General features: G+C 33.1%; 1 protein-coding gene across 1 annotated transcript in view; it reads left to right on the top strand.

Annotated features, from left to right (window-relative positions):
* Positions 1-23,008, top strand: part of MDGA2 (MAM domain containing glycosylphosphatidylinositol anchor 2) — a 707,950-nt gene that overhangs the window by 559,417 nt on the left and 125,525 nt on the right. Inside the window, exon 11 of the mRNA XM_043986356.1 lies at positions 19,714-19,891. Within this exon, the coding sequence (XP_043842291.1) occupies positions 19,714-19,891 (178 nt within the window). The remainder of the gene's footprint in view (positions 1-19,713; positions 19,892-23,008) is intronic.

Raw genomic sequence — 23,008 nt, 5'->3', positions numbered from 1 at the left:
ACCAAAAAAGAGATTTCATGGTGAATGGGAATGGGCATGGGAGATGATCCTGGAGGAAGTAAAGACTTACACAATAAGGACATGAAAAATTTCCTACAATGGGGCAGCACTTCTATACTATCACCTGCAAGAATTGGCATTTGTAAGAAAATGAAGGCCCATGGGCAATATCTACAAGGCTATAAGAAACTAATGGTTGAGAAGAAAGTCAAAATAGGTACCTTAGAATCTTTAATTCCAAGAGGAATTTTTCCATAAGGGCCATGAATCAAAGAATCAAAATCTAAAATAAAAATGGAAGACAAACAATCAAGAGAATGGGAAAAAATCTTTTATTTCTTAAATACAAGAAAGTGAATTTTTGGGAAAAAATAATAAAACAAGGTTAAATGGAGGTGATAACAGGAGATTTTACTTGACTACTTAACTAAGAAGGAAAAAAGGGAAAGTATTAAATAATTTGTTAAAAGTAGACAAAAAAGAAACTAATAAAAAATTCTCAAACTAGGGAAAGTGACAACAAATAGGGGCAATGAGGATAAAAGATTTGGTGGGAATACCATTGTTTTAGAAAATATTAAGTAAAATTAAATGAAGAGATATAGTACTTTGTCTCTAGAGGGAAAGGGAAAAATCCTAATTTGGGAGAAAAAGCAATATTAAAAACAAATGGAGGGAAAAAATAAACCTAACTCATAATTTTAAATGGGAATAAATTAAACAATCATTGGAAACAAAATTTAAAAAACAAACAAACAAAAAGTTACATGCTGGTTAAGAAAACAATCTGACTATCTGTTGCCCACAAGAAACACATTAAAAAATGACACTGACAGGACAGCTAGGTGGCACAGTGGATAAAGCACCGGCCCTGGATTCAGGAGGACCTGAGTTCACACCTGGCCTCAGACACTTGACATTTACTAGCTGTGTGACCCTGGGCAAGTCACTTAACCCCAGTTGCCTCACCAAAAAACCCCAAGAAAATGACACTGACAGAACAAAAATATGGGGCTGCAGTAGATTCAAAAAAGCTAGAGTTTTAATCATGCTATCAGACAGAGCAAAAACAAACATTCAGAACATAAAAGGGATAAGCAATGAAACTAATGCTGAAATAAACATCATAAATATCAAAATTAAATGTATATACTTCAAGTACCTTAGCATAAAAATTCATAAGGGAAACATTACCTGAACTACAAAGAGATTTAAATGGAAGCACAATTAGTGACAAGTGATTTCAATGTACCTCTCTCAAATTTGTATGTCTAACAGAAAGATAAACAAAAGGGAAAATATAACATTGAAAATATTGCTAGAGAAACTAGAGATAAAAAATACTCTTCTGATATCTTCTAAATGAGACTGCTAAAGAATATATTAATTTCTCAGTACAATATGGTACTTTTATTTTTAAAAAGACCACATATGAGCACACAGAAATATTTTAAACAAATATAAAAAGGCAAAATTACTAAATAAATCACTCATAGACCACACTACAATAAAATAGTAATTAATTCAAAGATGACAATAATGAAAAATCACCAACCCAAATGGAGATTATTATGTGAAAGAAAATGATAATGTTGAAACAGCATATCAAAATTTCTGAGATCCATTTAAAGTAATCCTAAGAGGAAAAATAAAATTCCCAATATATGTTTATACATTAATAAAAGAGACACAATGAAATGAACATGAATTGCTTTATAATGTGAATGCCAATAAATAAACTGAAAATAATCCCCAAAAGGAAATAATAAAGAGAAATAGACAAAATGGAATTCCCTAACTAAAGAAATGATATTAAAACCAAAAGTTGATTCTTTGAAAGGACTAATAAAATTCATAAACCTTTAGCCAGTCTGATTAAAAATAAGAGAAAAGAAAATGAAGTAAAATAGAAAATGGGCATGGTGGAATTACAACAAAGCCAGAAGTAATAAAAAAGACAATTTTTAAAACCTTGATTATTAGATTATGTAGTTATATGCTAAGAATTCTGAGAAAACAAAAGAAATAGAGGAATGTCTTTAAAAATATAAAATACCTATATTAACAGAGGACCAAACAGATGTCTTAAATTACTCTCAAAACAAAAAAAGAGAAATAGAACTAGATATAAAGGAAATACTAAAAGTAAAACTCTGGTCCTTATGGATTCACAGGAGAATTCTATCTAACTTTTAGAAAACAAGTACCCAAACTACACAACTTCTTAACAAAATATGAAAGAAAAAAAAACAGTATACCATATTCTTTTTTTTTTTAAGTGAGGCAATTGGGGTTAAGTGAATTGCCCAGGGTCACACAGCCAGTAAGTGTTAAGTGTCTGAGGCCAGATTTGAACTCAGGTACTCCTGCCTCCAGGGCCGGTGCTCTATCCACTGCACCATCTAGCTGCCCCCATATTATTTTTTAAAATAACACAACTATAATGCAAATATCTAAGCTTGGGAAGGATTAAACATAAAAGAAGAATTTTAGATTTATATCATTAATATTGATTCAAAAATTTTAAATAAAATCCCATCAAAAAGACTATGGTGATTTCTCCTAGAAATTATTCATTATGACCTAGTTGAATTTTTTCCAGAGCTGTAGAGATATTTCAACTTTTTAAAAACTAATAAACATAACGAATCATGTTAAAAAAAATCTAAAGCTTGATTATCTCTATGTATGTGGGGGGAAAGCCTTTGATAATATACAATATTCATTTGTGCAAAAAAATCCTATAAAGTATTGATATAGGGGACCTTTTCTCAGTATCCTAAAAGTATCTATGTAAAATCAAAAGCGAACATCTAGGACTAGACTTTTTCTTTTTCTTTTCTTTTTTTTGTGGCACAATGAGGGTTAAGTGACTTGCCCAGAGTCGCACAGCTAGTATGTGTCAAGTGTCTGAGGCTGGATTTGAACTCAGGTCCTCCTGCTTTATCCACCCTGCCACCTAGCTAGCTACCCCCCAAACTTTTTCTTAATAAATACTGGAATTAAAGTAAGGAATATCCCTGTGCCCACTATTTAATGTAGTTCTGGAAATGCTAGAAATAGCAATAAGAGGAGAAGTAAATTAAGAGCAAAGAGGAAATAAAACTATACCTATTTATTAATGATATGACTTATTTGGAAAATTCTAGGGAATCAGCAAAGATACTAATCAAGAAATTATTTAAGTTGAAGGTTACACAATATGTCCTTATCAGTTGTTTTTTACATAATATAATAAAATCCAAGAGGAAGTAATAGAAAGGGAAATCCCATCCCAAATAACTACAAAATGCATAAGACACATGATGATTCCACAGCATGCAAAAGACTTGTAAAGATTCAATTACAAAGTTTTCCTTAAGTGAATAAATAACAATATAAATGGGTGGAGGAATATACACATTTTCTATGTATACATAATTGTATATTATAATATGTGTATAATATTTATTCAGGGACTGTGCCAAAATAATGAAAAATGACCAAGCTACAAAATTAATTTATACTTTTTTGTTTGTTTGTTTTTGTTTGTTTTTTGGGTGGGGCAATGGGGGTTAAGTGACTTGCCCAAGGTCACACAGCTAGTAAGTGTCAAGTGTCTGAGGCCAAATTTGAACTCAGGTCCTCCTGAATCCAGGGCCAGTGCTCTATCCACTACACCACCTAGCTGCCCCCTAATTTATACTTTTGATGATATCTCTCTCAAATTGGAAAAGGAATACTTTGTAACACTTGGTAAAGTAATAACAAAATTTATTTAGAAAAAAATATCTAGAACATTTAAGGAAACAATGAAAAAAGGTGTGAAAAGGATGACTTCCAAACCTCAAACTATAATCATAAAGCAGCATTCATTGAAACCATGTGATATTGACTAAAAAATACAGAGATCTACAGAGATCAGTGGAATAGATTAGAGAAGGAAGAATAAGAAAAATGGGACTAAACAATCCAGAGTTCAATAAACTGGAAAATACAAATTCCTTAAGGGAAAAATTAATTAAAAAATAAAACTTAAAAACAGTCAGAAATTAGATTCGTATGAACATCTTATAAAATATTCCTCAATAAATGGATTCAGTTCAGTTGAGTCATTTTTCAATCAAGTCCAAATCTTTGTTTTGTTGATTCATGTCCAACTCTTTATGACCCCATTTGGAATTTTCTTGGCAAAGATACTAGAATGGTTTGCTCTTTCCTTCTCCCACTCATTTTACAGATGAAACAGGGTTAAGTGACTTTCCTATGGTCACTTAGCTAGTAAGTATCTGAGCCCAGATTTGAATTCATAAAGATGAGTCATCCTGGCTCAAGGCCCAGCAGTCTACCCACTGCATCACCTAGCTGCCCAGTTATAAATCAATACATGATTTTAAAATTAAAACACATCATAAAATTCTTTGAAGAGAAGCAGATCATATCCTATGGATAGGAGATAGATTCTTAACTATACAAGAAATAAAGGCAATTATAAAAGATAAATAAATTTGATTTTATGCAGGTAAAATTTTCTAAAGGGACAAAATTAATGCACCTAGGCTAAAAAGATAAGCTATTTAATAAAGGAAATATTTTTATCAATTTCTCTAATAAGGATTTTATATAAAAATACATAAACATTATACATAACATATTTATATATACATACAAAGCATGTATATACACATAACCAAAAGGCATTCTACAGTAGCTAAGTGGCCAAATGTATGAACAAATGGTTCTCAAAAGAATAACAAAAATCACTAATAATAAAAGAAATATAAAGTAAAATAACTCTGAAGTTTCACCTCCACACCCTGCAAATTGGCAAAGATGACAAAAGTTAGAAATAACCAGTGTTAGAGGTTGTGGCAAGAGAGTCACACTAGTTCATTGTTAGTTGAACTGTGAATCATAACAACCATTTTGGAAACAATTTGTAATTGTTCAAGTAAAGTGACTTATATGTCTATTCATTTTGTCGCACAGTTTCCATTATTAGGCTTAATCTTAAGGAGACTGTTGATAAAAAGAAAGTTCCCACATATATGTGGCAACATTTTTGTGATAGCAAAAAGTTCTGGTTAGTCTTTAAAGCCCTTCACAACCTGGGCCCAATGTATCTATACAGTCTCATTGTACATTATCCTCCTTGCACTCTATGATGCAGCCAAATTGACTTTTTTTTTGTTCTCACATGCCTTAAATGTACTCCTTCCTTAACCCCTACTTCATAGAATTCCTTTTCCTTGCAGATGAATCTCAAGCATCATCTTCCATATGAAGCTTTTCTTAATTCTCCCCTGCCTCCTAAATTACCTAGAATTAAATTAATTAAAATGTGATTATTCATGTAAATAGTCTATAGCATTCCATGAGTTCTGTTGCTCTTTGGGCCCATATAGGTTAGGTACACCATATGAGTCTCCTCTAGAAATAGTTTGCAGGGAAGTAAGAATAGATTTTTCTAAAATATACACACATACATATGTGTGTGTATTCCTGTAAATATTGGTCTCAAAGTAATTTTAGGTTCAAATTGCACTCCTGATCTCTACCCTTTAACAGTAAGAGAGGTCTCCAAGCTATGTAGCCAATGCTTGATTTCCTCCCCACTAAATGGCAGGTCCATAGTGAACACATAGCAGATAGAAAATAAATCTATTTATCCAAGTTGATAACAAAACAAAACAGAAGTTAGAGAAAGTATATGTGTGAGAATAAACCAGATAATGCACATTGAATGAACATGCTCTTTAAGAGTGAGATAATTCAGCTCAACCAAAAGAGTGGGTTTCCTAGATCTCACTTAAAAAGAAATTTCTTGAGGCAGCTAAGTGGTACAATGGATAAAACACTGGCCCTGGATTCATGTAGGACCTGAGTTCAAATCTGGTCTCAGACACTTGATGCTTATTAGCTGTGTGACCCTGGGGAAGTCACTTAACTCTCATTGCCCTGCAAAAAAAAAAAAAAGGGGGGGGGGAAATTTCTTGTAGACTCTAGTGTAACAAGCTGTGAATAGGGACATAATAAGGATGACCAGTTCCTCTAAATGTCAGCTTCTTCCCAGAGTCTTTTTCTCTCTTCATTGACCTGAAGAGAGGTTGGAATGGCTCTTTTTCTCTCAAATAGGGAAATCAGAGGAACCCAAGATGTCTCTTCTCTTCAGCTTTCACCAGCTCTACCTGGTCCTCATGGAGGTATGGAGAATGGAATACTCAGTGAGGACATAGTCCCATACAATTAGATGTACAATTGGTACATTACAGTTGCTTAAGAAATACTTTTTGATGGATATATAGTTTAAAGTTTTCCCATTTTATGTCTTAGAAAAACATGATCATATGATTGAGGTTTTATAGTAAATATTTCTGAAGAGAAAATTCTGTTATAATTGAATAAAAATCAACAATGTAGATAAAATAAACCACAGTAAAATATTATTTATAAACCATTCAATGGTGTGGTTACATAAGGGTTAGTCTAAATGTTGGTTTATCCTAAAACAGGGTAGTCATTCTATTCCCACAATTGTACATGATTATGCTCATCTCAAAAAACACAACAATAATCAGTGTAAAGAGTTACAGACAATTCACCAAATTAAATGTTTATTTACATGTCACAAATATTTTTTCACAATTATATTGTACAGTCATAGTCCTTGTATATGTTACTATTTCAAGGTATGTTCTAATATTATAATCTAGACTAATATTGTCTCAATTCTGGAATCTCAGTTTAGTTTCTTTATGGCATTTTTCAAACAGGGTCATATTTAAATGTATACATTTTTAAAACCTATATAGCCTTTTGTGATGGGACAGTTCAAAGAGAAAAATTAAACTAATTTTCTAACATAATGGCACATATTTCTTAGGTGACAGTAATAAAAGCTTCTTTGTTTCCACATTTATTTTTTGAGAAAATAATTTTTTTGTTTTGCCTTCCTTTCACAGAAAGCAAGATTTAATAAAATGTCTAACTCTCAAAGACTTTTTTAAAGCTTGCATTATATCTAGATAAACTCTCAGCATAACAGGGAAACACATATTTAAATGCTCTAAAGAAAACACCGTTCTAAACTCATTTTTTTTCTATTGAAAATATACAGACTCAAAAATTGTTTTCTCAAGGCTGCTTTGCTTCTTTTCAGTTTAAAATCATAATATCCAAGTGTGGGTTTAACAAGTTCCAAAGTCCACTTGTGGAGAGATGATGGACTCACAATGCAGAATGAGACATATATTTTTGATGCGAGAGGGTTTACTTCACTTGACTATGTATATGTTATGAGGGTTTTTGTTTTCTTTTTTATTATTGTTCAACTTGGTCAGGGAGGGATAGAAAATAAAATCATGATAATTGGAAAAATAATAAATTAAAATTTTAAAAAGGAAAAAAAAACACTCGCAAATTCAGCATTTTCCTTTTCAGTTTATTTTTGAAGCTTTAGATCCTAGAAGGGAGACAGAGACAGACAGAAACAGATACACGAAGAGCTACAGAGAAAGTCAGAGAGCCCTCCTTATCTGAATTCTTCTGTGCAATTATCTTCTTTTTTTCTCTTCATAGGCAATATACTGTGAAGGAAAGAAAGAAGACTTCTTCATCAGCTCAAAAGGAAAACAAAACAAAACAAAACTTTCTGTCCATAAAGGGTTCCAACCCTAATCAAAGAAATTTAAAGATTTGAATCATTTAATTTTCTTGGGACTAATTTTCCCTTTTCATAAACAAGTATTAGATGGAGAGATAGATAAGATATTGAAAGGAGAGGGAGATTTTCCCTATTTATATTTCCACCTCACCCCCTTCCTGTCAGAATAACCACCTAAGATTAGAAAGAGATTAAGCAACTGCTAAAAAATGAGTTTGAAGTATCTTTACTAAAACTCACACTCCTGTCAAATTGAACTTTCACTAAATTAAAAGTTGATGTTTACTGAACTGATCATAGTACTCATACTGCCATACAGATAAAAAAAATACCAATTCCGATGCTTTTACCAGCTAATTTGTTCACAAAGAAACCATTCCTTTTACTAGGTTCTGAAAATTATCTTCTGCATTCTTATCTGACTCTATCAGGATAAAAATGAATCCAAAATGGGGTGGGTAGGGAGCATAGATTGTTCTTTCACCAGTGAAACAACCTGGTATGTATTATGTTAAGCTACCTCTAGAGAGTTAAAAAGAAAGGTCTATGTAATAACTTGGGAGAGTGACCAATTTTTCCCTTTTAACTCTCAATTGTGCCTTTAGCTTATTTGATGAGTTTTTATACTCTTGGATAAAAATTAAATTTTAATTCTATAAGTTTCTGTATTCCAGTCCACTTGTCTGGAAAACTTTTAGTCTTTGAAAAGTAATGAATCAGGGGCAGCTAGGTGGCACAGTGGATAAAGCAATGGCCGTGGATTCAGGAGGACCTGAATTCAAATCCAGCCTCATACACTTGACACTGACTAGCTGTGTGACCCTGGGCAAGTCACTTAACCCTCATTGCCCTGGAAAGAAAGAAAGAAAGAAAGAAAGAAAGAAAGAAAGAAAGAAAGAAAGAAAGAAAGAAAGAAAGAAAGAAAGAAAGAAAAAGAAAGGAAGGAAGGAAGGAAGGAAGGAAGGAAGGAAGGAAGGAAGGAAGGAAGGAAGGAAGGAAGGAAGGAAGGAAGGAAGGAAGGAAGGAAGGAAGGAAGGAAGGAAGGAAGGAAAGAAAGAAAAAAAAGTAATGAATTACAATAAATGAGTTTCCTTTAAAGGGGCACTAGAATTTACTTAAACATACAGATACTAGGTTTCTAGAACTTACTTCAACAGGCTTGGCTTCCTTACAGATATATGTGAAATATAAAAGATGAGGATTCATATTGACTCCCCAGCCTCACTGTCACATTATTTATATCTGAGAAAACTGCTCTGAGTCAGTTCATTGAAAAACCATAAACCAAAGATACACAAAGTGTAAAGAGGTTCTTTCACAGACACATATAGAGCAGAGATTATTTAGGGTGGCCTCTTACCTTAGTTCTTGACTACTTCATCAAGAAGAAACTAGAGTAGTACTTCTACCCAGATACTTTGAAAGTCACTTTTCCTTTCCCAGTTTTCAGGTCCCTTTACTGAGGAAAGACTCATCAGGATGGCTTTCTAGGGGTATTTCTGCCTGTGGTAAGGCAATGCTGAGGTTAGCGATAGAATCCTAACAGAGACCAGGTCAGAGTCACAGTGGAAGAAGCAATATGCACATGATCTGCAATATTAACCTGTGAGATTTTCAATCACAAGCTACACATAGAAGGCTTATTTACATGATAGGTGGTCTGACATCCAACAAGTGCCCCAAGGATTGGGACTTTTACAAGTATCCAAGACTTTTTCAGATACCCTTATGGATAAACTCATATAATAAAGATGAGCATTGCAATCTGCAGCACAAACTCTCTGGATGTAGTCAATACAGACCCTCAAACTTCCCATGAAAAGTACAGTGGGGGTGATTCAACAGATTCTTCTCTTCCACAATACCATGGAATACATCTAGGAATTTTGTCAACAAAAAGCAAAATAAAATAAGACTCCTTTTTAGGAGCCTCTTTAGGTTGCCACCAACCACAGAGAACAGCTGGGCCAAAACCAGAACCTAAAAAAGACACAACAAAAAGTTTTTTACTCACCTGTTAGAGGAAAATCCAGATACCTCACTCCTTGGTGGGAGATATTATGGGAAACGTTCCCTTGACACCACAAAATATACTTTAAAGGATTCTTTCACATTCACATTGAACTCCAGGGCAGCAACCTCTAGATTTTTGTGTTGGATTTCATGGCCAAATCATTCCACAAACTCAAATGGCAAAAGTGACTACATTTTGCTAATTTGAGCAGATCAGTAGTGACTTTATTAAAATGTAATGGAGCATGCTGTTCTCCATGTGTAATGAGAAGTGCCTCCCTTATATCAGAGAGAGGTCAGTTCCAGAGTCAGAGAAAAGTCATCCATCTTTTGGCTTCTTCTCTCTGGGGCAGCTAGTGGTGCAGTGGATAAAGCACTGGCCCTGGATTCAGGAGGACCTGAGTTAAAATATCACCTCAGACATTAGCTGTATGACCTTGGGCAAGTCACTTAACCCCAATTGCCTTAAAATATCCCGGGTCATCTCCAGTCATCCTGATGCATATCTTGCCACTGGACCCAGATGGCTCTGGAGGAGAAAGTGAGATTGCACAGCCCTCTGTCACTTAAATCTAATTCACTGCAAGTTATGCTATCACCCTGATGTCATGGTCCTCTTTGAGAATAAAGGACAAACAACAACCATTCTTCTTTTTACTCTTGATCCTAAGCTTAAAATATTGAGCTCTATGTGTCTACAAGGGGGTGAATGGGGGTTTAAATATAACATTACTTATAATTATTTTCCTTTCTCTTTTGTTATCTTGGGCCACCTTAAAACATGTAGAATACTTCATGCACTGCACTGGGAAGTGTTGATCTCCCTGATGCTTTGGCTCTGTAATGGGAATTTTTATTTACTTTTATTAATTTTTATTATTTGAGACTCAGGGCCATTCCTCCTACATCTAGTTAACTTACAGTCTTATTAACCTCACCTGATCAAAACCTGACTCCAAGAATAATAGCAGTAAAGGGAAGATAGTTTGAGCTCCCTAATGTGATTTAGGTTTTAGCTCCCCTAGTTAACTGTGTAAGCAAAAATCTCCCTGATGCCGGTTTTCTTGGTTATCTTGGTGACATGTAAATCCTCTCCCTCAATCAGCCTAAATGTAGTTTAATCTGTAGCCTGTCTTACTTACAGTCTGTTTAACTAGGTTTGTTTCCTTAGGGGATATATGAAATAATTACTTTGCTTAACTAAATTTGTTTAACTCATATGACATAGAAGGAAGTGTAGAATTGTGAACCTGCTTTTTTCTTTAACTTTTGAGGCCTAAAAGGAATGTACAGTATTGCAATATGTAAAATAATCATGTCACTCTGAAACAATTCTCTATCAGAAACTTTGTTAAAATCCTAAATTTCATTCAGTTTAATTTTTTAAAATCTGAGATCTGAACTGTTGCTTAAGCTAATAAAACCGAGGTTTTTACCTTTATTATTTCTGTATTGAGATAGATATATTTCAGCAGCAGTTATCTCCCACATGAATTCAAAAAGGAGGTATCTCCTGTAACAAGTTTGGTGAACCATGAAGGGACAGGCAGTAAGGTTGAAAGATTAGGGTTTCCACTTCAGAAGTTCTCCTTTTTGCACAAAGTTATGTTTACTTTGGAGATCTTGAAAGGCAAAACACAACTAAGTCATAAAGACTGCTGTCCAAAAATCACAGAAAAGGAGGTAAGTTTGTCTTCTATGTATGTCCTGTATAATTCTATGTATTGCTCTATATTGCATTTTTGATGGTTTTTGTCTCTTGCATTTAAATGATCAGTTTGTTGAAACTTATAGAGTTCTTAGCCCAATGACCACCCAGACATTCTGATGAACATAACTCTATGATTCAGGTGTCTAAAGCAAGGACAACACTGAGAAACTCTGGGTTTTAATGGGATTTTTTTTTTCTTTCCAAACCTTGTGCCCTTTTTACCTCATTTCTTTTTTCAGGCACAGAAGCAAAAGACTTGTCTATGTGTTGTGGTTGTTGTTTCTGAAGAGTCACGGCACTGTAGTTTTGATTGCTGGTTATATGGTGCTATGTCAGTGTCTCTGGACTGGTATAAAGTGTTTCAGTGGTTTAAATCAGAGATCCCCTTTCTGTTTGGTTCCTGGTTTGATCACTGGTTAAGTGATCCTGGTAAGAATGCACATCTTTGTATCCAAAGCACTGGCCCTGTATTCAGGAGTACCTGAGTTCAAATCTGGCTTCAGACACTTGACACTTACTAGCTGTGTGACCCTGGGCAAGTCACTTAACCCTCATTGGCCCATTTAAAAAAATGCACATCTAACATGCCTCAGTGTAATGTTGATGTCAGGTGAGAAATCATCTAGGATCTCATTCTTTCTGTATATTCTCTCATTTATCTATTTTACAGCATTGTTGCTCTACCAAAAACAAAGCTCTTAGACTGTTATGAAATTTATTTCAGTTAAATTGGTTCTGTCAATTGGTTTATTGGCTTGTTTATAGTAAATTAATTATTGACTTGGTAGAAAAATTTGGTTCCAAAATTAGTCTTCTTTTGGGCCTCACATTCTGGTTCAAATATACCAGGTAAAATTTTTTATTCTAAATTATGGGATTTAATCAGTCCATTTCTTCAAAAGACACCCCTTTACAAAGTCTCCTGGTTAATTTGGGAAAAGATTCCTTTTAAGGAATCCGAATTATCTAAGGTCCAGTTTAAAAATCTTTGTGAAAAAATTGTGGATCCTTGGCCATGGAAAGGATCCCTTTATTTTAACACCCTATCTGGGCTCAGATTAGCTATAAAAAAAATAAATACTTTTTATACCAAGTAGCTTATTGGAACATTTAAGCAGACCCTGAGAATTAAACATTCAAATCTAAATTAAAAAAAAAGTCTTCCCAGCAACTGGCTTTGACACATTTTTCTACAGATGTATCCAAGGGCTTCAATAATCAGAAAACCCTACTTTCTTTTGTAAATGTGGAGTTAGGGTCCTGGCCTCTCCTCCCAACATAAAATACTCCCTTAATTCCTCCCAAGAAAAGCAGTAGGAGACTCATAAACAACAGCAAGTTTAGGGACCTCAACGAAGTTCAAAATGAACATCCTGTAAAATGGTGGGGATGACAAAAAAATAGCTTTGAGCCTGTATTCGGTGACTGAAGATCCAACAGACCCTCTAGTGATCAAAAGGGTTCTGGTGGTACTGATAGGTAAAGCTGCTGATGTTGAGATTACTTTTTAAAGTTAGTCTCTATGAAATTGTGTCCCCCATAACCTATGCCTATAACAATAAAAAAGAAAGGGGAAAATGATTAAGAATTTCAATAAATAAAGCTTTTCACAGTAGTACCTACATTTTACCTCTAGCCAGGGCAAAGGGAAGTATCAACTACAGGTATCATGGGATACCTCCCATGGTAAGCTGAGAAGAAACCTTGGACTTCAGGAATCATGGTGTAGGTTCCTATTCTAATGATGAATGTCCAAACTGTAAATAGAAATGACATTAACTGCCCCCTTAGATCTGCTAGCATTGCTTCAAGTCCTTAGAGGGAACTAATACCTAAAACACCTTTATTCTAGGATGATAGGAAATTGGGATGATTCAATATTATTGTTTAATTTAATTTTAAAATATTTATACTAAGATCAGCTCTCCATGTTCTCTGTAATATACTGAAGTTCTGATGGCAGCCTCTTCTCAATAAGCAGGGATTTATGTTCATTGACCCTTTGATCAGACTTTCATTGGGAGATAAAGTTTTAGATTAAGCAGGAAAGACTGAAAAATAATCTTTTCTTGGTCTTCCCAACCCTTACCAGCTTGAGGTTGCAAAGATGAAAACAGACAAGAAATAAAGGAGACTTTATAGAATTATGCTATCAAATTTGTAATTTAAATTAATATATTTACTATATATTAATATATATTACTATAATAAGACTAAATTTGTAATTTAAATTAATATATTTACTATAAATATCTAAATTATGATTTTAATATTTTTAATATGTCAGTTGATTTTGAGGGAAAGTTGCAGTTCCCTAGAATATTCAAATAAGGTGTAAGACTCTTTAAAAATCACTTTTTCTCTAGGAAGGTGATAGATACATTGTTTTACTAAAAAGAGTTATTTCACTACTTAGCACATGCTAAGAAATTTGTTTCTCAAAGCAAAGAGGGGAAAATGGTTTGCACTCTGTAACCTTTAGATTTTTTTCAAATGAAAATTTGATCTTGGATGGATATTATATCATATGATTGTATTTTTTTCTGTGAATGTTATAACAGAATTTAATTAGAATTTAATCAGAAGCAGACATCTAAAAGATATTGAAAACCTATGTAACTCAAATTTATACAGAAAAGATTCATTGGAATGTTAGAGTAGATATGATTGGGAAATAAGGATGAAATAGAAATAAAGATGAAAATAAAGAAAAAACATAGTGAGGGTAAGTAAAGGACTAAATTTGAGTGTAACAAGAAAGATACAGTTTTGAAGTTTGTAGGACTTCAATGAAAATCCACTGGAAGAGAAAAGAGAGAAGAGATTTAAGAAAAAAAAGGGGAAAAAAAGGAGAATGGGTAAAAAGTTCAAGTTGGAGTCTAAATTGCACTAACAGTGTGTACAGAGGTTTTGAAAATAAAGGGTTTGGAGTTTTGGAAAGTGAAGTTTGATGGGGATTTTCATCTTATTGACATAAGAAAAATAGGAGAAATTTTCTATGCCTTTAAATTTATGGACACAAGTTGGAGAAATGCCTCTTTTGACAGTCTTCTATAAAGTCACATCTACCAAATGGAACCTATAGTAATAAATTTGCACCATGGGATTATTTGAGTCTAACATACTGAAATTCTATCATTGAGAATATTAGAAGGGTGCATTCTAATCTTTATGTGGGGGATATTATGACTTTAGGAAAAGCTTATGGGCCCCAAAAGAAGGAGATGAAAAAGTGAACTGCCATCATAAATATTTGTAATTGAGCTAACTGAAATCATTGGCCCATATAGTTTAAGGTGGTGCCAGCTAAGGGCCCATGAAAAAATTAAGATTTTGAATGATACCATTCAAAATGATACCAAATCTAAATCCAGATTTGACTTGAGTGAATTTGTCCTGAAACTAAATTATAACATGACCTAATTTAAAGTGAAATGATTTATCCTATTGGGATAGTGATGATATTTGACCCTCTATAGGTAACCATATTTTAATGCAAAATACACTTGAAATTTGTCATTAAGGTAATATGCCTAGAAACTGCATGGATAAGAATTAAAAGTGTAATTGCTTTAAAATTACTCTATACTGGTTTTTGAATGTGATTAGTATAAAATTCTAGAAGTGATTTTCTACATAAAATGATCCAGAAATTTATTCAACTCAATTAACATTATTTTACTTGTAATAAATTTTATTTAATGTTTTTTAAAATCCATAATATTGTTTATGCTATTTTTTGCCTTCTAATTTTTCTTGTATGGTAGTTTTGAGGAAATCATAGTATAAGAAATTATGTGAACCTAAAAAAATTATATTTGGATAGTGATGTAATTGTACCCTAAGAAAATCAACTTCTCTTTTAATCTGGACACTGTTATAATATAAATCAAGTTATTAAAGAACGTGGTATATATTAAAGTTACATCTTTAAGCTGACTTAATCTCAACAAACATGGTATTTAAAGATTTATTTTTACTCAGGAGGTTAATATGCAATCCCTTTAGAGATGGATGTCTGTCAAAATGGGAGCTTAAAAAGGGGTTGATGGTTTTTGTTTGTATTTTGAGTGAATTATCACTATATTGTGTAATTATGAAATGTGGCTATTTTCTTAATTTCTAATGACTGATTTCTGCTCTAGGATGGATTTAAACTAGAAATAATGAATAACACAATAGCTTTTATTTGCTTATTAATTTATTACAACATGAGAAAAATAATAAAAATGATAATTATACCTAGCCCTGATTCATGATTAGTTAAATTTGCTATTTGAGGTAAAATTTCTTGGGACTGTATTTTGATATTATTCTGAAGTTTGATTTCAGTATCATCAGAATTATCATTATGCAAATAATCCACCATTCAAGGGATATGCCATGTGCTATTCAAAGAAAGTACAATTTGAGAATTGCTATGGGTGGATATCTGTGCCTAGAAATGTTAAAATGAAATGCAAATGTAATGGTGGAGCCTCTTGACTCAGTTTCCCCATGGTATAGTTTCTTTTCTGACAAAGAAAATTTTCAACCTGCTTAATCCTAAGACTGGCTATTATACCCTTTGAATAATGTGGACTTTTGCTGTATGATTGGCTGTTCCAAAAATTGAACTACAAGTCTTACCTGGAATCTAACAGATGTAAGGAAGCTTTACTGTATTATACTTATGGCAGTTTGGTCTGTGCCCTTGAAGGGACAGTCTTGATATTGTTATAATCACATAACTTACTCCTTCCTTTCATAGAAAATTTGGGACAGGTAAATTGTAAAAGTATTTTTACATTTGATAAATCTCATTGTTGTACTACTCAAACATCTCTGAGGAAGGATACCTCTCCAGAACTGTGCTGGGAAAGAGGCCAATCCTAGAATTTTCAAGGAAAAAATATTTCCAAGGATTGGACAGCTACATGGGACAACTAAAAGCCAACATGAAACAAGTTGATTAGATGACACTTGGAATGTGGTACCAGTAAGAAGCTAGATGGAGACTTTATGTTAATCAGGATAGAGAATGATCATTATACTTACTATAATAGGATGCAAGTATGAAAGACTTCAATGTTTTGAGTTTTACTATTCTGTATTTGTGTTCAATATTTGTTTTAACTTCCTAATCTAATCAACTAGTTAAATAAATTTCTAGGTACCACATCTATCCCCTTTTTAATGAATATACATTCATGGGTAGGATTAGGTTTGCATAATATCATAACTTTTTTCTATTTATCTGTATCCACCTATCTGTATATATATTTCCTCAAAAGAGGGCTAGGACAAAGATATGATGAAATAAAGATGTAAAAAATTTTAAGTTTTGATTTTTATGTAAAAGTTTTACATTTTAACTCAATAATAAATTCCACTTTGAGAAAAGCAATAAAATGAGATTATTTTCTCTGAGAATTAACTAAGAACATGTGTGTGTTTGTATAGATAGCTGTGTGCATATGTATGTATGTATTTCTGTGATTGACCTCCCAATTTGTCTATCAAGAACAATGACAAAAACCAAGTAAATGTGATTTTCCTGGATGATTATTTTTACATTTTTCTTTTTGATCCTGAAGGTAATTAAGAACAAAATTAACAAAGTAGAACAAAGTACTGAACATCTTTCAAGTTCAACAGAATATACACAGATTAATTTTTTTTGGGGGGGGCAGTGAGGGTTAAGTGACTTGCCCAGGGTCACACAGCTGTTAAGTGTCAAGTGTCTGAGGCCGGATTTGAACTCAGGTCCTTCTGAATCCAGGGCCGGTGCTCTATCTACTGCGCCACCTAGCTGCCCCCCACAGAATAATTTTTAAAAACATTTTTCTTCTTGGGGGGGGGGTCATATACAGACTTTGATTATATTTTAGTAATAAGTTCCCAAAATCGGATTAAGCATTTTACATATAAAATTGCATTAATTGGAAATAAAATTTTTAATCATTTATTTTTTCCTATTTTGAAGTTTCTATCTTCTAATATTAAGAGATAGAAAGGCTCATTTTTCAAGCCATGCCCTCATGGATACTTTTTAAGATTCTTTCTTCAGTCTATAAATCATGTTATATCAGCTAATAGAAAGAGCAATTACTATGCAACAATAAAATTATCTAAACTTTCAGGGGGGAGTTTAGGGTTTCTAAATTGTTGTTCTTATAGCTCTGTTGTTAATAAAGTTAGCTCCATACCATTTGAAGTGGCTTTCATCAGATTCGTTACTAGAAGACCAAATTTAAGAGGCTTACTAAATTATATTCACTAGCAGGTTTTTGGCAGTCTTATCTAAGGAATCTCAGAAAGTAACTTGGAACCAAAAAGGGAAATGGATGTAAGAGGGAGAATGCTTCTCCAGAACTGCCCTGGGAATGAGGCATATTCTAGAATTTTTAAGGAAAAATATTTCCACAGATCAAATGGATACATGGGACAACTAAAACCTAAGATGAAACAAAGGGAATTAAATGTCACTTGTAACAAGTAACAAACTAAATAAAGTTAACTTTATGTTTATTAGTATTGAGGATGATGATTGTGTTCCTCTTTAATATTTCCTGGTGTTTATGTATGCCTGAAGCTGTGTGTGCACTAGTACTAGTGAAGACATACCCATTTATAAGTGTGTAATCAAAGAGAGGCATTGTAGACTTCTCTACTATCAAAACCAGGAACTGTTATAGGAATTTTTATTTCCTTTTATTAAATGTTATTATTTGGAGTTCAGAGCCATTCCTTCTGCAACTTCTGGTTAGCTAAAAAGCTGTCTTCTAATAATATTAACCTCACCTGACAAAAACCTGACTATTAGGGGGAAATTGTTTGACATTCTTCTGATAAAAGGGGAGTTTGAGCTCCCTGGGGTTGTTAGTTCTCCTACTTAACTATGTAAGCAAGGATTTCCCTTATGCCAGTTTTCCTGATTATCATCTTGGTGACATGTAAATCTTCTCCCACAATGCGACTATTGTGAACTATCTAAATGTAATTTCATCTATAACCTTACTTATTTAATAGATTCTATTTAACTAGGTGTGTTTCCTTAGGGGATGTGTGAGATTATGACTTTACTTAACTAAGTTTATAAATTTATATGACATAGAAGGAAGTATGGGATTATGAATCTGTCATTTCAGGCACACTGAAATTTTTTTCATTGTCTAGTCTATAACAAAGGATGCCTTCTTGTTTTGGATGAAATTCAGGGTAGTTTCGAAAATGAAATCACTCAATTTTAGGATCTCCCAAGCTACCGAAAGTTATATGACATTCCTTTCTTCTTGCCTCTAAAATACCCTGCATCTGGGTCAGGCACATAATTCCTGGTCTCTGAGTTGACACAAGTATGGACTTTCTAGAAACTTTGGCCCCCTAAGGCTAGGGATCTGTAATTGACTTGCTAAGGACCTCTGATTGACATAATTCCTATTCATTTCATTATTGTGGTGACTGGAAGCTGGGGAGGGATTGTTTAAACTATAGAAAGTCTTTCATGCATAGAGAATTGAACATATAACCTTTGTTTTTCCTTGACCTCATTTTCACCTTATTTAATCCTTTTTTACCTTCTTCAATTATTTCCCCCATCCAAATGTTTTCAATATCATTCGTAAAGGTGTAGTATAGATGAGAATAAAGATTCTCCTAGTTACAGCTGTTCTCAAGATCTTTCCCAAAAGGATGAAGGAACCAGGGAAAAATTACAATGTATTAGTCTCCTTCCTATCCCTCCCCAGTTCAAACACCCAGATAAAATTGTCTGTTGTCAAAAACTGGTTTAAATGATCATCAATGGGGGAAAAAGTAAGTCATAAAAAGGCAAAACCTTGAGAGATGGTTATGAAAGCTAGGAAAACAGGTTCTGTTTTGTCTTAATGATAAGGATAAATTATTAATTATATGAATATTTACAAACTTTTGGTATTTTAGCACCATCTTTCACTACTGCTTTCCTAAGTATGACTTGTATATTTAGCTCCCAATCACTATTCAGGTTGAAGAATGAGGAGAATATGAGACAAAGTCTTGGCAAAAGTCCTACTTCATTGCATACATTTACTGCTTTGGATCTTTTGGTAGAAAATACTAATGGTAAATGGTAAAAGCATGAATCAATTTGGGAGGTTTTTTATTTTTCTTATTATTCATGTAAACATCAAAATATTTTCAAGATACCTTGCAATTTACTTGTAAAAAGTAAAGTTAACTTTCAGACGATATATACATGTAACACACTGCCTACTATGGTCAAAAAATAACTTATTTCCTATTGCTGTATTCTATTTTCTTTTATTTTTATAAAATATTATGGTAGAAGGAACTTTTGTCATTATACAATTTCTTTTTATTTCAGGCGGGACAGCAACGTTGGTGGGAGCAGGAGATCAAAATAAGTGGGAATATTCAAAAAGGAGAGCTCATTACCTATAATCTGACAGAGCTGATAAAACCAGAGGCCTATGAAGTCCGACTGACTCCTCTTACCAAGTTTGGTGAAGGAGATTCAACTATTCGTATCATCAAATATAGTGGTAAGTAAGTATTTAAATCAATTTTTGGTTCACTGTGCATTGCTTTAGTCTGATAAAATAGGTCATATCAGTAGATTTGAGGCTTGAGGGGTACAATAAAGTAAGTTTTATTTCAAGGCAGCCTCTTCAGCAGGGATTACTGCAGACCTAAACTATTAGCTCAAATAACTCTATTTCAATCTAGAGTCCAGATTTCTGATTACTGGGGAGTTCAGTGGATTCCATCAATATACAACCTGGAATATACTGTGGGGGCTTTGTGAACACTGCTCCCAAAAGTAAGTGACACAGTTTCCCTTGCCAGGGTTAAAGTTTTCATGCTTTTACAGATTTTGCTGATATGGGTACATTTATTTTATCCACTGGTAACAGTTTCTACAGGGAGAAAAATGACCCATAATGGAGGCTTTGTCACTGTTTAAAAATGAAATACTCCCTAATTGTTCTTGAATAAGACATTTACAAAAATAATGGAGGTAAAACCTAACAAAAATGATTCCTAGGAAATAGTAAGTTAAATTAAAAGCAAGACTCAGGACATGAATACAAGTATCATACAGGCCATTATAAAGTTAGTATAGCATGTAGAGCTTTTCAGCTAATTCTTAGGAAAAGAAATACAACTGCTATCTTTCTCTTAGAGATGTAGTACTTTAAAGTTTACAAAGCTCTTTATAAATATCTCATTTTATCCTTACAACAACCCTAGAAAGTAAATGCCATTATCATTCCCATTTTACAGAAGAGGAAACTGATGCAAAAGGGGTTCAGGGACTTGCTCAGGATCACACAGTTTGTAAGTATCTGAGGCAGGATTTGAACTGACTGAAAGTCTTCCTGACTTTAGGTCCAGCACTCCATCTGTTGCCCAGTATAGTTGCCTTAAATAAATTATAATTTGAATCTAATTAATTTAAGTATTTTCAGTCCATTTGAATAATGAAATTGTATTTATGTACCCTCTGCATAATCCATGAAATGACTAAAGATAAATGTCACAATAAAAATAACTCAAATTTTAATAACATTTTAAGGATTATATAATGTTTTCCTCACAACAATTATGTGACAGGAAAAATAAAAAGATTTATTAACCTAATTTTAAGATATCATAAATATATGTATTGGGATTCAAACTTAGGTCATCTGTTTCTAAATCTAGCATGATATAATAATGACTAAAAAAACTGAAAATATTTTATCATAAACTTTGATCCCCTGGATCCTATAACTGTTGAGGTAAGAATATATTGTTTTCTCTTACTGATAGTTAATCTTTTGTGACTGATTCTTCCCTAAATATTGTAAATGAGGAAAGTGCTTTGCAAAACACAAATCACTGTATAAATGTGAGAGTATTATACTCAAATCCATATTGCTTTCTTGTCATATGTCTAATAATAGGAAGTTTTTATATTGATTTTAAAAAGGAAACAACTAAATTCTAAAGAATTTGCATATATTTTAGAATTATAAGATTCATATCCCTAGCATTATGTTCATCAGAATTTCTATTATGTATTTTTGTTTTCAGGCTTTAACAAAATAACTGGTCAAATATTTCAACCTTCTTTCATTGTTCCAGTGGAATATATACTTTTTAATCTTCAGTTGGATTTACCATTTAAATATATTTAATCTTTAATTAAAGAAATGTTTTTAATTTTTAAAAATGTAATACATTTCTGAGCTAAAGTTTCCATTTACATAGGCATTATTTTCCCCTGAATTATAAGAAAAATTATACTGGTGTTTGTTTTTAAAACCTACTATTCTTTTCTTTCGTTCTAATTATCTTCATACCATCCATATATGGCATTTGGTTTCCCTTCTCTAGATATACCCTACAATTTACCAATGTCCTTCCAAAATGTATTGTCTAGAACAGAATGTATTATTATGGATTTGACAAATATGACCGTTTATTCTTAATCAATATTTAAAAAGAAAAGAAAAGAGGACCACATATTAAACCTTTAAATTCCGCTATGAACAGGTTGTTTTTGTTTTGTTTTTCCCTTGGGGAGTAGAGGTATATTTCAAATTTAACATGATTATTCTAATAATATACTGATTACATGTGTCCTCTTCTGAATTACCTTTTGCTTTCTTCTGTTGATTAAAAAAATGATTTGTTGCTATATGTTTCCTTTTTTCCTTCCTAGTTTTGAAAGGAAACTTCATTCATTCATTTATTCATTCACTCATTCATTCATTTATTTTTTGCAGGGCAATGAGGGTTGAGTGACTTGTCCAGGGTCACACAGCTAGTAAGTGTCAAGTGTCTGAGGCCAGATTTGAACTCAAGTCTTCCTGAATCTAGGACTGGTGCTTTTATCTACTGCACCTCCTAGCTGCCCCCCCCCCCCAAGGAGACTTTCAAAAGTGACATATTAGTATCTTTCCTTCACTATCATTTTCCTATCATTACTATTCTGTCAACTCCCCTAAGAAAAGACATCCCTCCCTTCCACACACTGGGGATGTCTGAAAATGTATGCCAGTAGAACATCACCTTTTTGCCAAGAGGCAGAAATCATCATCAGTCTTCTGAAGTTATGATTGGTCATTGATTTAATCATAATTAACACAGTTGTTTCCTTTTATGTTGTTGGAATCAATACATTGAATAAATTGTTCTCTTGCTTCTTCTCACTTCAGTTTCATTCATACCTTCCCACCTCCCCCCACCTAGCTTTTTCTGACTCTGTCTTCTTTTATAATTTCTTACATTATAATAATATAATCAATCATAAACCTTAATTTATTCATTAATCTCCAATTGATGAACATCTCCTCTGGTTCCAATTTGTACAGGTTCAAGAGAGCTCATTATTACATTTTCAGAGTAAATATTTGCACCTTGGAAATCAATAAATGATGCCCCAAAATGGATTGATTTATCAACTGATTTTGTTGGTTGTCTATACTTAAGAAAATGATAAAGAAAATGTGGAGCGCTTAAAGATGTGCTCACATTTTTTTAGAGAGCCATTTGCTAAAAATTTACCAGCAGGGCAGCTAGGTGGCGCAGTGGATAGAGCACCGGCCCTGCAGTTAGGAGGACCTGAGTTGAAATCCAGCCTGAGACACTTAACACTTACTAGCTGTGTGACC

Source organism: Dromiciops gliroides, chromosome 2 (assembly GCF_019393635.1).
Source record: "Dromiciops gliroides isolate mDroGli1 chromosome 2, mDroGli1.pri, whole genome shotgun sequence".
NCBI classification, from domain to species: Eukaryota; Metazoa; Chordata; class Mammalia; order Microbiotheria; family Microbiotheriidae; genus Dromiciops; species Dromiciops gliroides.
The sequence above is the reverse complement of the archived record's forward strand: the minus strand, read 5'-3'. Positions and strand labels throughout refer to the sequence as shown.